The sequence below is a fragment of the Chelon labrosus genome (genome assembly GCF_963514085.1).
Source record: "Chelon labrosus genome assembly, chromosome: 17".
Classification (NCBI taxonomy): Eukaryota; Metazoa; Chordata; class Actinopteri; order Mugiliformes; family Mugilidae; genus Chelon; species Chelon labrosus.
In genome coordinates, this window is record NC_140350.1 from 2,803,728 (window position 1) to 2,820,648 (window position 16,921).

At 40.3% G+C, this 16,921-nt stretch overlaps 2 protein-coding genes across 5 annotated transcripts in view; both read right to left on the reverse strand.

Moving 5' to 3' along the window:
• The window catches only part of sipa1 (signal-induced proliferation-associated 1), a 35,198-nt gene extending 33,423 nt beyond the window's left edge, over positions 1–1,775 (reverse strand). For 2 of the 3 annotated variants that reach the window (XM_084565257.1, XM_084565254.1), the window contains exon 1: positions 496–832. The gene's annotated coding sequence lies outside the window, so the exon portion shown is untranslated. Of the gene's footprint in view, positions 1–495; positions 833–1,489 lie in introns of those variants that run through there. The other variant, XM_084565255.1, reaches the window with a different exon arrangement.
• Positions 1,776–4,150: 2,375 nt separating this feature from the next.
• Positions 4,151–12,676, reverse strand: LOC311503016 (histone acetyltransferase KAT5-like). 2 transcript variants are annotated; one of them, XM_084565502.1, is made up of 15 exons: positions 12,582–12,676; positions 12,435–12,501; positions 11,528–11,596; positions 11,198–11,334; positions 10,432–10,500; positions 9,748–9,915; positions 9,578–9,652; positions 8,461–8,526; positions 7,905–8,153; positions 7,709–7,798; positions 7,475–7,615; positions 7,273–7,366; positions 7,034–7,193; positions 6,854–6,935; positions 4,151–6,355 (listed from the first exon to the last, which is right to left on the reverse strand). In XM_084565502.1, exons 1-15 carry the CDS (start codon positions 12,609–12,611, stop codon positions 6,221–6,223), a joined length of 1,632 nt encoding a protein of 543 aa, XP_084421628.1. In that variant the 5' UTR covers positions 12,612–12,676; the 3' UTR covers positions 4,151–6,220. The 2 variants fall into 2 exon arrangements, with proteins under 2 accessions (XP_084421628.1, XP_084421627.1); XM_084565501.1 differs by having other exon boundaries at positions 9,748–9,918; positions 12,582–12,674.
• Between the last annotated feature and the right edge of the window lie 4,245 nt (positions 12,677–16,921).

A 16,921-nucleotide genomic window follows, 5' to 3' on the forward strand; every position in this document is an offset into this window, starting at 1 on the left:
ATGTCATAACACTGTTTTTAAGATGATCTCGCCTCGGTGGAGGGTGCACAATGGAGGGAGAGGGAAAGATGATGAGGGAAGGGGTGGGGGGTGGGGGCTGGTGTCAGGAGATGAGGAGGAAAAGAAGGGCAGGCCGGGATGAAATGCGACAAAGGTTGGATTCAAACCTACCTTGCGTGTAAATGGTATGTACAGGGCACCTTGGCTCACTGAGTAAACTGCATTTTTAAAGAGGTGACAACAATACAATGGGCAGAGAGGCAGAGGGAGGACAAGATGCATGGCAGGATAGTGCCAAGCCATTATTTCATATCCTCTCTCGCTCTCATACATTGTCTCAGGTTGGATTGTGTGACTAAGAGAGCATATGCATGCCTATACAGAGGTATGTGGCATACACGGTGAGCCGATCCAGCCGTCTGGATTGATTATCATCAGAAAGAGGGCACAGGGAGGCTGGAATGTGAATTCTCAGTACAGAAAGAAAAGGCTTACCTCCACATTTCAGTTCTGCTCGACCCTGCCTTGTTTCATCCTGTTCCTCTCTGCCGACTCCCTCCCCTTCTCTCCCCATGACAGCATTTTTCTGCTATCTATCTCCACGGTGAGACTCTTTCTCCTCCTCCTTCAGTTCCTCCTGTCTGATGTCCTCTTCCTCTCTCCAAAAATAAAATAAAACAACACAAGACGCGCACACTTCCCGATCTCTGTGTCTACCGGCTCCTCTATTCTGTTGTTAAAGTCAAGAGGCAGGTTGATTTGTGCTGTCCTCCTCCCTCTTTCTCCCTCTCGCGCTGATTCTATTCCATTCACATCACACTAAGCCAACCCCCTCTTTCTCCTCCTCCTCCTCCTCCTCCTCCTCCTCTCTCTCTCTCTCACACACACACACAGACACAGCTTCACCCAGCCCCTCTCTCTCTCTCTCTCTCCTCCCCCCTCCTCATCTCCTTGTCAGAGAGAGGTTGAATCAGCGACGGACGGACAGCAGTGCCCTCTCTGCGTCTTACAATAAAATGAAAAACCCTTCACTTGCCTTGAGTGTGCATCAAATGCTCAATTTCCTCATGTAATGACATCACATGTACAACCAGAAATGTGTCACATTAAATGCTGATGCAATGTTGTATCAAGATAGTCACTATAATTAGGCTATAACCCTTTCATTTACCAATACACTGCTGGAAACGGGTGCTCCTGACATCAGACACATTCGTTTAAAGGCTTATTCTTTGGTGCCAAAACCGTCATTTCTGCACCAGAGAGATAACGGCACGAAAGCTCAGGGGCAAAGGTGAAAAAGGCAGTGTGCGCGAGTGTGACACTATGTTTACTTGAACAGTCCTCTTGTGTACTCCCCAAACGTCGTCAGTGTGGGTCGAGATCATAACAAACAATCAACCTGCTCGAGAACAATGAGGAGTGTAGCAACACAGCTTGGCTTTTCCTCCCCCGGTCGGCCACAACACCGTCTCAAAAAAACACATACCTGCGAATTTTGGGGAAACCATTTAATGATGATCAGGAGAGGAGAAGACGATTCATGCATTCATGCTGCTTAACCTACATGCCAGCGAGAGCCAAGTGTCCGTCACCATCCCCCTAATTACTGCACAGAGTTTTGACCTGGCCGTACCATATGGCTGTGAGTGCTACGAGGTCAGCGGCTCTGGTCTGGGGTTGAGGGCGGGGGAGGAGGAGGAGGAGGCCTGCGTTGTTGGTAGTGCGTGTCTTGTAGAGATAAGAATTAAAAACACGAGTTGATAGTAGTTAAAACAGTTTTCTTACAAACATACCTCCTTGTGTGTTCATTAGTGGTCAGGAGGTGTTGTTGGAGCTGTTGCCTCCATCAGGGTCTGTTTAAAAAAAAAAAAAAAGAGTAATTGTATGACTTTTAGCTGCTGTATGAAAACAATTTTAGTCAAACCGTAACTAAATTTCTATGCAGCAATGTGGAGGGCACAAATATATTCTAGTAACACTATGTGCTAAATTGTCTATATAAAAAAATTATAGCATTAATGCTCTTCGTTTTCACTTGGGTCCATCACCCCAGATTAACATAAACTGTACTTCCTGTTACACAAAGATAAATAAATAGTTTTCTGTGCTGGAGCATGATTTGTGATGTCTGAATCTGCTGAGTTCCCAAACAAAATAGAGCCACAACACCACTACAGTGCTACAGTGACACCATGTGGAAATGTTCCACTAAGACCAAGAGCCCACACATACTGCTTGAGAATAACATCTACTTTCCTTAAGATCTGTCCCTCTTGCACTGTCAAACAATAACAAAGGATAATCAACCACGACATAGTGTTAAAGTTCAACTCCAGTAAAACTCAACCAGAATGCATTAATGTTTGCTGGTTATTATACATCAACTCCCACTAATGATTTATTCCTCCATAGTGACAGGTCTTAACTGATAGTTTTCAAGAATCTAAACATTTAAAGTCAAGGCTATGAGTAAAAATACCTGAAGCTTCACTCAGCGTTTGCACAGTTTCCAAAAGTCTCTGCAACGATGCTGGAAAGATGAAACGGCATCTCAACAAAAGATATTTTGGTGTTTTGATGATAGTGGTGGATGGCGCAGTCTGACATATCAGTTTAAAATCTCCCATAGGTGTTCATTTGGGTTTAAATCAGGTGACTTTCATCATAATAGCATGGAGCTGATGATTGGGAACAACTTTGTAGTGATTTGCAGTGACTGTTCCTTTCCTCTAAGGCAGCAACCCATACCGCAGACCCTTTCTCTCCTCCTTCCTCCTCATGTCCTTGTCAGATAAAGGATGAATCAAGGATGGACACACAGCAGGCCTTGGATCAAGTATTCAGGCCTGTACTGTTCTCTTGGTGTACTTCCACATGCACATGTTGAGAATATGGTGAAAGGTAACTTATACTACTTTCTCTACATCTCTGTGTAGCGGTGTATTTTTACAACACTGAACTCATATGTTCATCCATCTTTGTAATGAGGGGTTTATGCACCAAAACTCTATGCGAGTGCTGATTGCATGTTCTTGATGACAGCCTGATCATGCATCTGAGGAAGAGTTGCTCTTCTGTTTGTCCTTGCATATTACAGCAATGCACAACAATCAGTCATAAATGCACACTGTCTAGAAATGTACTGATGTCATTCCTAAATTCAAATGTCCCTTTGTTCCTATTGAAACCCCAGCCAGCCGGGGAGATTCTGTGACTATAGCTTCTCTCATCCATGACCCTACAACTAAACCCTCTTTGAAACTGATCTTTTCCCCTTACCATCTTGATATAATAGTTTTCTAGGCCCAAATATTACAGAACTTGCCAGCAGCCAGGAATCTAGAGGAAATTTACATGTCAGGAAGCCTGCCCAAATAAGTAATGAGGGGGGAAGGATTTTAGATTTGTGTGAAATTCCTCTCTGGTGCAGAAAGAAAACTGGTGTGATGCAACATTGGAGAGAGGCTTCATCAGAGCTGCAGTGCAAGAAGTAGTGTGGGAGAAGAATGGCTGATAATTCAAATCTAACATGCAGATATGTCACCATCAACAGGCCCAAGCACCCGCCTGGTGATCACTGACCTGCTTGCTGCTGAGGAAACACGTCAACTCTTCAACGACGCCTCCTGCAGAGAGAAGACTGTTGAACAGCTAGCTGAAACGCTGAAAACAGTGTAACACAAGCAAGTTGAGACTGTCAGCTCTGAGCCTATCTTGCCCAGTCCAGCTGTAGAGGTGTACATCAGCAGCAGGCAGTATTATGTCACACATGCAGCAGTGCACTAGGCAACTTCCTTAGTTTAGTTCTTGTTTTTGTTATTTAATCTTGTAACTTGAGTTACCGCATTTGATCCAGTGCAGCTGTCAGATTTACTCAGTCCTTCGGCAGCTGTAACACCATTACAGTGGTCAGGTTGCATTATTACATTTTGCTTTCAACAAACATCCTTCATGCATTAAGGTAGCCTTTGGTTTGAACTTTGATAATGCAATTGTGAATTCAAAGTAAAGCAATGGTGCTGCCCCCTGGTGGTATTTTTTGAAATGCCACACTGTTTATTTTAACCTGAATAACTTCATCACTGCTCTTCTTTCTTCTCAGGCCTCACTTCCAGTAAGAATATACACATTAAAGACACCAATAAGCTGAAGATTATTATTTTTTTTTAATCAATTCAACAAGCTTTTCATATCAAACGCTCAAATGATAACTGCCAACTGTGTTTCACATAAACATATACTAAATCTTTTCAACAGGGTAAATTCTTCGTCCTTTTTAACATGTAAACATAAACACAAACAAAAAGTAAGATATCACTTTCAGGTCTTTTCCTGTTACTATTGTGCAGCCTGTTAGATAACATTGAGTGTAAAAAGACAACTGTACACTAAATTTACATTCCTCTAACAGTTCAGCATGGCTTTTGTCTTCAGTATGTACAGTCACAGCAGACATACGTTTAACGAGGGGAACATCCTTTGAATCACTGATCATGACTGGGGATCATTTGAACAAAGAGCTGTTGATCTGAAAGACTACAAACCAACTACTTAAACCAAGGAAATTATAAGACCCCGAACCAATCATGTTGGTACATTGTTAGAACTATAGAGCTTCAGTTAAATTGTGGGTCTGCCTCTACATGGTTCTGGCTGTTTTTTGTTTTTTAAATATACATACTTTAACAAGTGAGGTGTACTTTATTAAAGGTGGAGTAAGCAATTCCTATTTTAACTCAACTGCCTGGCAAACACACTGGTCCCTTCAACATTGTCAGAAAACTAGCCCCAAAAATTCATTGATGTGCATTGCCAAGATGATGCAAACAAGGTAGCTAGACAGTGGGTCAGCTAGGGGTTGCTATTGCAAAGCTAACATGCAGAACAAAACTGTTTCCCAGAGCCTAAACACCAACTCTATATAGCAATACTCACAACTCTCCTGCGCCTGGTTGGCTGGAATGGCAAAATGCAGATCAATCTCAGCCACTTTCCAAGCCCAAGTAGCAACTGATATGTTTTTCATTGCACACACAGCTAGTGAAGCATGAAGAGATATCTAAGAGATGTCTGCTAGATTAGATTTTGCTTCTTTTTTTTTTTTTTCCATTTAAAAAGTGCATTAGATTAGAATGGCCTACTCCACCTTCATTGTCATACGCTGACCCTAAAAATAGCCCTAACTGCAATAAACTACTAGACCATTTCTGTTCAATTACTTGAGAGTCCCAGTAAACAGAAATTTACTGTGTTGAGATGAAAATTTAAAGACAGGTATCTATGTCCAAAAAACATCTGAAATTTTCACTGTACATTTCGCATTTACATACAACCAATACACATCTCAGTTAGTCACTTGCAAGAAGTAGAAAAGAAACCACAGCCTGCTTGTCAGATTATATTTTTTAAACTTCTTGAAAATTATTCAAACTCTTGTACCCAGCAAGAGGTGTCTGAGAGGTGTCTTGAACCCTGAACATTGTAAATAGATTTCCCTATTTAAAGTAGAAAATGGCTGTTCAGGTGTTAGTTGGCCCATTGTTTAGATGATCTGCTGGTCAAGTTTACTTTCCATGTGCAAAGGTTTCAGAAATATGACTTAAGTGACAGTCACACAAGAGACCTTGTTGGACTATGTCTACAATCAAGCCTTTTAGGGACATATAAATTATTGTGATGACATTTCAACTTGGCAAATCAAAGGACAAAAAGACACTTTTGTTTGTGATAGCCAAAGCAACAACAAAAGGAAAAGAAATTCTCTTTGATTATTGTACAAAATATGACCTCGTCAACAGATGAAGCAATTTACTGCTGAACTAAAACTGGCTATACAACCACCATTAGGTGCTTTAGGCTTTAATTTACACTATAATATAAACAGACACTATATGCCACTTTCAATGCACTGTTTTAGTCATGAACAGGATCTTTTACACAGTAGAAAGTGTGTTATGTATTTTGACAGTGTTACGGTTAACACGAGTTCCATCCCCAAGTTTGACAGCTTTATAAAATCACACACAAATCATATTCTCAATTGAAGCCTATGCATCTCAAGAGACATTTTACTTTCACTGTTCCTTTCATGAAGAGGTCCCGTGCTGAAAAAGGTTCTTGGTGAGAAAGCTCAACAAAAACCTTCATCTGATCCACTGTTAGTTTCATGTCCGCTGTTCGACTTCGAAGAGAACATTCGGCGAACCGGGCTGGGACTCTACCACTTGCCCCTCTTGCTCCAGTCCTTTGGAGTGAAGTGAAGGCATTTAGGATCTATACGCAAGTGCCTCTTGTGCATCGCTCTCTCGTGCCCGTCCACAATGTCCTCTGAAAGAGTCAGGATGTACTGACCCTAGATTCAAATAAGAAGACAAAGTGATTTCATGTTCTGCACTACACATTTTGGGAGTAATATTTCACATGATGATATTTTGCATTGGATTTAAGAGAAATATTTTTGAAGCACAATCCTCTGATCCTGCTGAATCAAATTTAATAGTGTTTATTTAACCTTCATCTCTACTGCAACTAACACTTTTCTGTTGCCCACAGCTTATAAAGACTTTGCCCTTTATTTAAACATTTTCTTTAATCACACACACACAGCTTAGAGTTTGTTGAGCCAGCTCTGATAGCCTTATTAAAAATAAAAACTCTGTCTCACATCTTGGAGGTAGTAGTGAACTCAGAGTTCAGACTTTGGGAATCCGGTTTTCTGAAACGGGCCCAATCTTCTGGTAATTAGCTATTTTCTTTCAGATTACTCAGGAAGCAGATATAAAATCCAGTAAGAAACATCTGCATTTTGAAGCAGAGTCCCATCAACAGTGATTTTACACATATCTCTCACCTTGTAATAGTTGATTAGATTGAGGTACTGAAGTGTCGAAATAACATCTTCTTTCTTTACACTTGTGATCTCACTGATCTCACTGTGGGTACCAAAAAAAGATCATTAAAAAAAAGAACATAAATGGATACATTTCTGAAAATGATTCTTTGAAGAGGGTAAATATAAACGGTCACATACTTGATAGTTATCTGTGGTCTTTCTCCATTGTCAGGTTTAAGGTCCATGAGAATTTCCAAGATGGTTTGAGACCAGTAGGAGCGATAGGACAAGAGACCAAGGTCAGAAAGTGGCTTCTCTGGAGTGCCCGTCTTCCCTTCCACCTTGGACAGCTCGTAACCTGACAGATACAGTGATGGATCGTTACCAAAGATGATATTTACTGATCACTCTATGTCTGCTTTTAAAACTAGACTTACTGAACTCAATGAGCAGTTTGCCATAACCTCTCCGCTGGTAAGGAGGTAAGGTCAGGATGCAGGCAACATTATAATCTTCAGTCGACTCTTTTTCCTGTGCACAGGGAATAAAAAGTTTATGTTTTGGTACCTAGGGTAAGATAAAAGACTGAGTGGATTGTACACAGTGCACTTGTAGTAATTGTTTGCTTAATCTGAATACCTTGGAGAAGTATCCCACTATGTGGAAGCCTTTGGAGTCATACTCTGTCATTACGTAGAAGAGGAAAGGGTCTGTGTCGTAATACAACGTTTTGTGGTCCAGGAAACACTTAGCAAGTAAACACAGGTTCTGGGAATAATTCTGAGGGGGAAAAAAACACAAGACAGGTATCAATAAAAAGACAAATTACAAAAGTGATGTAAAATTTAGGAGAGAGAAAAATCTTTTACTGACTTTGTTTTTCCTGCCGTCAATCTCAAAGAACGAGATAGTGCCTTTGCGGTAGATCTCGTTGCCTGGAGGATGTCTTAGATTACATTTAGTCTGTCACGGAAAATAGGAAAAAAGTGGATGAGCACAATGTGAAGCAATCCGAGCAGGCAGAGATTAAGGGGAGCAGCTTGTGACACACTTCAAAAGAGATTCTTACCAAATGCCTCTGGAGACATTTAAGGCTTTTGAGGTACTTGAGACAGAATTCACAGAGGTAGAGGATGGGCAATGCGGTGAGTTCCTGTGGGTACGGTGAGAAGTACCAGGGCTTCAGTCTGTGCCGTCCCAGCTCTATACACTCAATGTTTTTCATCCGGGTGACAATGTCATCGTGGCTACGATCCGACACCAGACTGCCTGTCATGCGGGGTGCAGTTGGGATGCCATCTGAACTGTCCTGGGAATCCTGGTGGTAAATAATGTGGACATTCTACACATGAGACATCATTTCTGCAGTTATTCTCAAGCAGTTAAAATTTGTTTAAAATAAAAAGCTTTGATTGATTGATCGTATGGATTGTACAAACTCTTTTTTACACATTTAGATTTTCTTTGTAATTGGTAATTTGAGTAGTTTAGCACAGTTTAGCACAAAATGATTCAATCTGGGTCTGAGGTAAGCAGAACATTGGTTTCAATCTGACCCACGAAGGCACAGCCCAATTTGGACAAAAAAATACAATCAATGGGCAATAATAGGAAATAAAACAGACCTCTGGTGGTGGTGGTAGAAAGACACTGGCACTTTGGGGCTTGTTATACTGCAAAACCTTTATCATCTGGCAGAAAAAGACACAAAAACACGGGCTTTTGGAAACTAATGAGGAGAATAAAATGATTTTTATTTACCCTAAACATGTTGGTTAAGGGGGAATGATTGAAAGGAATATTGAACAGCAATTGCAGTTTTGGTTCATTCCAGTGTTGGTTCATCAGGAGCCAGACAGCTACACTGGCAATCCAAGGCAGTGATAGATATGTGAGACAGTGAATGAAGAGTGGGGAAAAGAGCAAACACAAACATTCATTTCATTCATTTCATGTGGGTTTCTCAGTGATGTTGGTGGGGATGAGTAACCCACAGGCCACTGTAATTAGTCTAATTATTTTTTTATTATTGTAAATGTAAATGTAATTAAGCAGAATTTTCTAATCAGTTCTTCGTGTAGGTTAGGCCAGCACCAAACACAATAAAAATGGAAGTATATGCTATACAGAAAATACTAAGTTCTTAACATATTTATTTGTGTAGTCAGATTTTATGTGTAAAGCACCTGCTTGTCTCTCAGAATTGATTTGGTTTCACCACTGAATTTCAGCGCAGTTAAATAAATGGTCAATAAGTCAACCCAGCTTCATAATAATAAAACACAAAACTGTAACTTCCATAGAAAATAAAAACTGCAAAAAAACAGTAATTTGTAAATAAGTATAAATTGAAAAAGTAAACCACCCAATAATTGCCAGCATGTTATTGGCCATTATATCTATTTGTTAGGCCATAAGCGAACAACAGGAACAGGTTGCGACATGTAAAAACATAGCCTGAAAACACTAAACTGATTAAAAGTGCTAAGTGGTCGAATACTTTGTAGGATGGTAAGAAAGGAGAATGGTGGAAAATAGAAAGAGAATCACTTCTCTTGTTTAAAGGCGTATTAAAGTGAGAAGGATAAGATTTACCAATTCAAATTATTTTTCCTCCTGCTACACTGGAGAATGCTACCATAAGGAAACTTCAATAAAAAAACAATAAAACAATGTATCTACAAAATCAAAACATGCAACTCTAAAAGAAGACGTAAGGGGAAATATATCAAAATGAGATACCTCGTCAGTTCCCCCACAGTTAGCTTTCCTCTTCCTCCCAGGCGGAGCAGGGATAAGTCGTCGAGCAGTGCCGTTCTGTGGTTAGAAAGAAATAACACATCTTTATCAAGAAAGGACTAAAGACTTGAATTCAATCTTATAAAAAGAAAATTGATTGTTTTTTTCTTTACCGTTGTGAGCGAAGCGATCGGCTCATGCTCTTCTCTGGCCTTAAATGTGTTGGTTTCTCTCACAGCGGGAAAAACAGCTGCCTGAGTGGCTTCAGCTGAACTTGGCAGGGAGGGCACGGGGGCGGCCGGGGGTACCTGAGTCGCCACGGGGACGGCCTCTACTTTCCTCTTCTGAAGCAAACAAACATTGTTAGACATATGGCTTAAAATGAACGCAGGCAAACCAAACACTGAAATCAGAAGTTCTGTTTCCAAGCCAAATTGTTTTATTTAATTTCAGTTTGACCAGAGGCATGTGTTCAAATTTTTAAAATATACACCAATGTCATGATTAAAAGCTGGGCACTAGTTTTACCTCCATCTTAATATGATGGTGCATAGCTCTGTCAATCTGTGCACACACAGAGCTAAGACTGTGTCTGTCTGGTGGCCACAGCAAATCAAATTGCTGATCAACAACTAGTCCAATGTAAATTACCCCCCATTTAAACCTGATATTAAGATGTGATGGACACAGATGTGCTGCACCTGCATTGCATTAAAATATGTCTGATGAACCAGATCTTTTTTTCAGATCCTGTGCCTTAATTTTTTCTATCTGTACGGTCACACAAGACACATGTTAACACCAGGTTTAAACAAAAGGTCTCAGTCATTTTTAGAATTGGTAAATTCAACTTGTACCGGCGTGGGGAGAGTTTTGCCTCTGGAAGGAGCTGTGGGGGGTTGTACGTTGAGATCTAGACTTTTCCTCTGAATTGAACAGAAAGGAACAGAAGGAAGCGGGTTAACTCACATTCATGTTAACCCTCAGATATTCACCGTACACACACACAATCTTATCAACACATCATTAATATAGAAACCGCCAGAGATACTGTAAACAAGGCTTCTGTCATTTGAATCAAAAGGAGATCCAAATAGTAAGTTAAATCATTGGTCAAGCAGCAGGTGACATATTGCAGGTCATTAGTTAAGTGACTATATATCTTTTTGCAAACATAATGTAGTTTTCAGTTTTCTGCCCAGTAAACCAACCATCAATTAAAATGACCAACTCAACAACAGTTTATTAACTGAAATGTTGAGCTGCTTATTATTATATAATTATTGACCACTGATAACATATCTGAACAGAACATGTTTAATCAGCTTGCAGATTTTTTATATTCAGTAAGTAGTATTCAATAACTGCGACTGTGAGTGTCTTGATGCAATACATTGCGCGTTTACCTAATCTCACTCATGTAAATCATCAATAACATTTTATCAATCTTAACTGCATTTTTTTCCCCCTCACAAAAACTCAGCATTTGCAGCTGAATAACACATTAGGACATAGAATGTACAATCATATTATTATTACACATTAATAAATTATGCCAATCTTAATAATATTGCAGTTTTTAAGGATCTGAGATTAACATTGAGAGCCGTCGTGTAAACTTACCACTTCTCTCTCTGGAGAACTGGGACGGGAACCTGGAAGACCATTCTTGGTTGGTGTTTTAGCTTCTTTCTTAGGAAACTGAAGCTTCTTCATGTCCAGCCTGTCCGCCGTGACCCACTCATCCAGGCGCTTGTTGACTTTTAGCACGAGCAATTTTAAGCAAACAAGAACACAAACGCTGTGATGATTCTGTGTAATGTAATCAAGTCTACAAAGTGACTGAATAAATTGATTCACAAAAGATTTCAGGGTACCCGAATGGGGTAAAAAATGCCACACAAAAAATGTTTTTGTGTTGAACAGACAAGAAGAGACACAAACTATACTCACAATCAATGTAGTGAACATAGAAGAGTTTTCTCGCCGAGGCTTCCTTCACACTTAGGATTTCTGCCAGTGCTGCAAGAAAAGCAGAGAATTCACATTTGAACTGAATAGTACTCAAACCTGTGTGAAACATATGTTTCATATATAATACTAGAATTTGTTGATTAATAGATCTGTGTTTTTCCGCCTCCTGAAATTCTTAAAATATAAATAGACAATAAAAAACAAACAAATCAAAAAAACATACACAAAAGACAATTCATCCGGAGATAAAAGATAAACAGAAAATGTATCTGCAAAATTCATGATCTTTTTTTACTATGCAAGAGTGGATTATTTATGTACACCTTATATAAACAAATGTGACCAGTGAAAAAGAGTGTACATTGACTTCTAGGGGCTAAATTGAGGCAAATGTTTGAGAACCAGTGCATGAAACCTAATGGGCTATGAGTCTATTTAACATCAGAGAATATTTATATTCCTACTGAGATGTCAGAAAAGAAACAGTGCCATGATGAGTCTTGAGAAGATTAAAAATAGGATTTTAATGTTCGAGTCATCAAGGGATGACTTTAGTGTTTCTTTGCATCTTTTGCACGTATCCTGAACTAATTCAGTTAGAGAATCAGAGATAAACATCAGTCCTCTTGTCAGGTACCCAGCTTTATCCTATAAATTTATTGTATTAAAATGTCACTCAGAATTAGTGAGTTAACTACTAATTGAATGAAAGAGACTTCAGTAAACATTCAAAATCAAGCTCAGTGGCAGAGTAGAAGTGCATGTGTCCTCGGTGACTGCCGTGTTTACAGTGGTTCAACTGGAGGCCGAGGCTTCTGTTAACAACAGCTGGGGTTCGCTAGCTAGCATTAGCTTGACACTGAAAAAACAAACCGACAATACTTACGCCATTCGTCCTCGTGTTCTTGGTTTTTACGAAGAACGGGGAGGCGACAGCCCTCGACGATCTCGACCTGTACAAAATAGTGTGTTAATTTGCATCCTGGAATTGCTCAGTGTCAGTAAAATAACATTATATCTTTCGAAAACCTACCGATGATGCGTTGTCCGCCATTTTCGTCATCTGCGAGAGCAGGAGCAGGGTGTTGTGGGAAAATGCCGGTCCACAGCAAAGATGAAATAAATATTAACACGAAGCGTACGATGGGAGCGGAAGTCGTAAAAACGAATCCGGAAGAACGCGTTGTTATATATCTTGTCTTTTTATGTGGCTATCCCCATTGTTATAATTATTCACAAAGATCAACTTTTTCACTTAAATTATGTAAATATGTTGCTAGGCTAAATAAAGGTTACATTTTGTTGAACAGTATTTCAGTGATAGTCATTAATAGCAATGTAATCTCAAAAACCTCAAACAGCTAGGAAGCAAGACCCACTGGCACTAGAAAGCAACTGGAAACTTACCTGCAGTTATGCTACTTTGAAATTAAAAAACGGATATTGACTGTTGATACTGCCAATAGTATATGCTAAAGTGGCCTATTTGTTAATGTTTTTTCCTCAACATTTTGTCCAAGCCATTGTGGAATTTTGACAATGAATGTCTCTTATCTTCATAGTGCATGTCACCTACTGGGCTCCAGTTTTGGTACACTTTTGGGTCGACTCTGTTGAGGGTCCATCTTAATGAAACAGGGTCAAACATGAACATCTTATAATAGACAATATAATATAATTACACAAAATCTGTTGTATATGTTATGTGTTTCTGGCTGTTGAAATGTTAGAAGCTGCCCCACTCCTCAGATATTTCGTCTTCTGTGGTAGCCCATATTCTTTTTATCCTTCTAGTCTCTCCCCATTTGTACAATTCTCCTGAGGGAGAGGTATGTATCATGTTTTTAATCATGTGTGTAATGTGTGTATATTTTAGTTTAAATTATTATTATTATATATGTTTCCGCCTTACTATGCAAATATTGAGTTATGTAATGTAATGCTAGAGTAACTTTTGCTAGCTTAAAAGTCAATGTGTCTTAAGCTAACTTTCCTCCCGTCTTATATTTACTTTATTCACAGAGGACCAAGAGTGGGCAGCTAAATTACATGGCCGTTTTCTTGTTGTTGTTTAAATTTGCCAGTTGCCAGAATAAATGGAGATCTCCTCAGAGAGCTAGCTGTGTGTTAAGTCATCATTAGCCCGACACAACGTAGAAGGCCACCAGTTACACTGAGACAGATCAACAAGCTTAACCACTGCTGCCGGGGTCCCTGGGCGTGTGGCTTGGGCGCGGGGGCGGGTGCTGGCCCATCCCGGGCGGCCGTCTGGGGCGGCCTGGTCCTTGTGGGCGTCGGCTGGGCCTCGTGTCTGGTGGGGGTGGGGGGTGCTGCCCTCGGGCTTGTGGGGCCGTGGACCCTGCTCCGTGCCTGTCCCGGGCGGCCGGTTGCCCGGGGAGGCGGTGGCTGCCTTTCTTGGGCCGCCGGGGCCTGCTCGCCGCAGCTGGGGGGGGGGTTCTGGCCGGGGGCCTCCTATGCCACCATCTGGATGGAAGCATGTCCCTCTGTGGTGTAGTGATGGGGACACGCACCCTGGGGTTGCTGCTGGTGGTCGGGGTCCTGGGACTTCCTGTCTATCCTCTGCTCTCCTTGGGGGAACGGTTGCACCATCACAGCCATCTTTAAGTCATCTTTAAAAACTCTTCACCCTCATTCTGCATGGTGACACAGTCACTGCATCCTCTGGTGAACATTTAAACCGTGTATACAAACCGTGAACATTAAGGACTACTGTGGTTTAGTTATCTGCTGTGTTATACAAACATGTATGTGTAGACTTAAACACGAGTGTATGAAACTTTTGTGCCGTGGTTGCTATGTACTCCAATGTAATCTTTCTCTGTAATCTTTCTCTTTTGTGTGCCTTTCAGCATTGTCAGCTTACTCTCCGGCCGAGGCCGGGCGATGATCATTGTTGTGGTACTCAACAGGTGTAGCAGTTGCTGCGTGGCGTATCCCTCTTTTTCTCTCCCCCCCCCAATCTTCTCTTCACTTTCTCTCTCCGTGTCAGGTTCGGCAATATTATGTAAAGGTCCATTCATCAACATGTATAAATAATAAAATAAAATTTAAATATGTTTAACTTAGATTATCAAGAGGAGCCTTATCACCCATAAAGCTCCCCTTGGCAAAACAAAATTTGCTCAGCACAATATAATGAACAGACCATTATTCTGCTTGTTTCGATGCTGGACAGGACAAAAAAAAAAGAAAAAAAAAAAAAAAAAAAGTCAATGTGTCTTAAGCTAACTTTCCTCCCGTCTTATATTTACTTTATTCACAGAGGACCAAGAGTGGGCAGCTAAATTACATGGCCGTTTTCTTGTTGTTGTTTAAATTTGCCAGTTGCCAGAATAAATGGAGATCTCCTCAGAGAGCTAGCTGTGTGTTAAGTCATCATTAGCCCGACACAACGTAGAAGGCCACCAGTTACACTGAGACAGATCAACAAGCTTAACCACTCATTTTCTTATACTTTTATACTTATGCTTTCTCAATTAGTGTCACCTTTTAGTGTCACTGACACGGGACCAGGTCTGTAGCAGCTTCTTAGATGTCTTGTTGCAACTTTTCTCTTGTTGATGAACTGTGCAAGGTACTCTCACATATTCATCTTCAGTGTTGGAAGGAGACTACACCCCCAGGAAAAAAGAAACAACAACAGGCTGTCAGGAGATCCATTCTGTGTTGGGTCAGTGTCTTATAAGGTTGATGCTGAAGAGGAGAAACTAAGCCCAGCAGGGGCAGTTATTCACAAATTACAAACCCAGGCGACCTTCAGGGCTAACAACGTTTCTGGTGTGTATTATCTGATGTTTTGTGAGGCCAAAATAATCAATTTGCAGGTGTTTGCTTAAGAGAATATTTGCTCTCTGGTTCTCGTTCTATTGGATTTAAGGTGAGTGAAGTGGCAGGGATACTGCACATTGATCGATGATAAACCAAAGTCTTTTGGGTCTTAAAGATTGTATGCATTCATGACATTAATCCAGGTAACTATTTAGTTAGACTTAATAACCAATAATCAAAGTCCATATCACAGTGTGCATTTGAAATGCCTTCAAACAGGCTCAGGCTGTTTATGGGTAAAGAAAGCATACCGTGTCAGATCGAGGAATAAATCAAAGCAGGCCTCAGCTCGGGAATGTCAAGAAGAAATGACTTGCAGACATCCCTGTTGTCAAAAACAAATTTAAACTCATGGAGAATAATAAACAGGCTGTCTTACACATCAATGCACCAAAAACATCATATACATTCATTACCAAAATGAACCTAACCAGATGTCTTTGGACAGCGGGAGGAAGCCGGAGTACGCGGAGAGAACCCATGCAGACACAGGGAGAACATAATTTTTTACACATTTTTGCCTAGTTACCCTTGTTAATTGTTACAGTATCTATTTGAACACCTACATCACATACTCTTGTTTGTATCATACACAGTGTGCTGCATGTATTCTTTATTTGTATCTACCATGTATGAATTTATCTGCTTGATTCTGATTCTCTCTCCCACTTCCCTTCTATCTTTGTGTTGTCTCCATTCCAATGGGAAGGGTCCCTTCATATGTGCTGCTCAAGGATTTTTCCCTGTTGAAAGAGATTTTCTCTGCCACCATCACCTTAGATCTATAGCTCTGGAGATTCCAGGCCCTGGGTCCTGTAAAGCTTCTTGTGGCAGTTTTGATTGTTATTGACGCTATTTTACTAAAATTGAACGGAAAAGGCGTTCAAGAGGTAAGTTAATTTTTTGATGTTTAATTTTTTTCTCCATTAACTTTTCTACTCTTGTTGCATCAGCCTGTGGTTTCATTAATTTTCTCACCTACACTGTATGCAACAACTGAGAGTATAGCTCATGTCTGACATCTAGTTTCCTCTCTATATCCAAACTAGCCACCTGTCTTTATTTTTAGATATGACCAAGTGTAGATACAACTCATTTTCTGTGGATTGCCTGGCCACAATGTAGATCAATTATGACCAAACAACTTCACCATACTCAGTAAAGCTATTATGTAGTATATTTGTGGAAGCACTTCAGTCCCTCTCATCATGGTGCATTGTGTCTGTCAGCAATTACTGCTCTCATGATCACCAGGACAATTGTGCTTTGGAGCTATTGAAAGTGTGGAAACCTTTTTTTTTTTTTTTTTCTGGTTCTTCGTGATATTTTTATCCAGCTAACAGAATGTCTCCTCCTCTCAGCAGTTTATTCTGTCCATAATAATGTTGCTAATAAGTAGCAAACATGAAATGAAACACAACGCCTCTAATGTGTTATTAAGAGTGGACATGTACATGAGGAGTAAATAAAATGCTGTCTGAAAATTTCATGCAAGCTCCCTATTCCCATATGTACTACGAGTAT

What these genes read in the sequence shown, in the direction of transcription:
- LOC311503016 (XM_084565501.1), bottom strand. Translation starts at nt 12,611, where the DNA reads ATGACGAAAATGGCGGACAACGCATCATCG. An exon ending in AGAACACGAGGACGAATGGC is followed by an intron (nt 11,597 to 12,434) that starts GTAAGTATTGTC and finishes CTTTTCTTGCAG; the next exon opens with CACTGGCAGAAATCCTAAGT. An exon ending in TTGACGGCAGGAAAAACAAA is followed by an intron (nt 7,616 to 7,708) that starts GTCAGTAAAAGA and finishes TTTCCCCCTCAG; the next exon opens with AATTATTCCCAGAACCTGTG.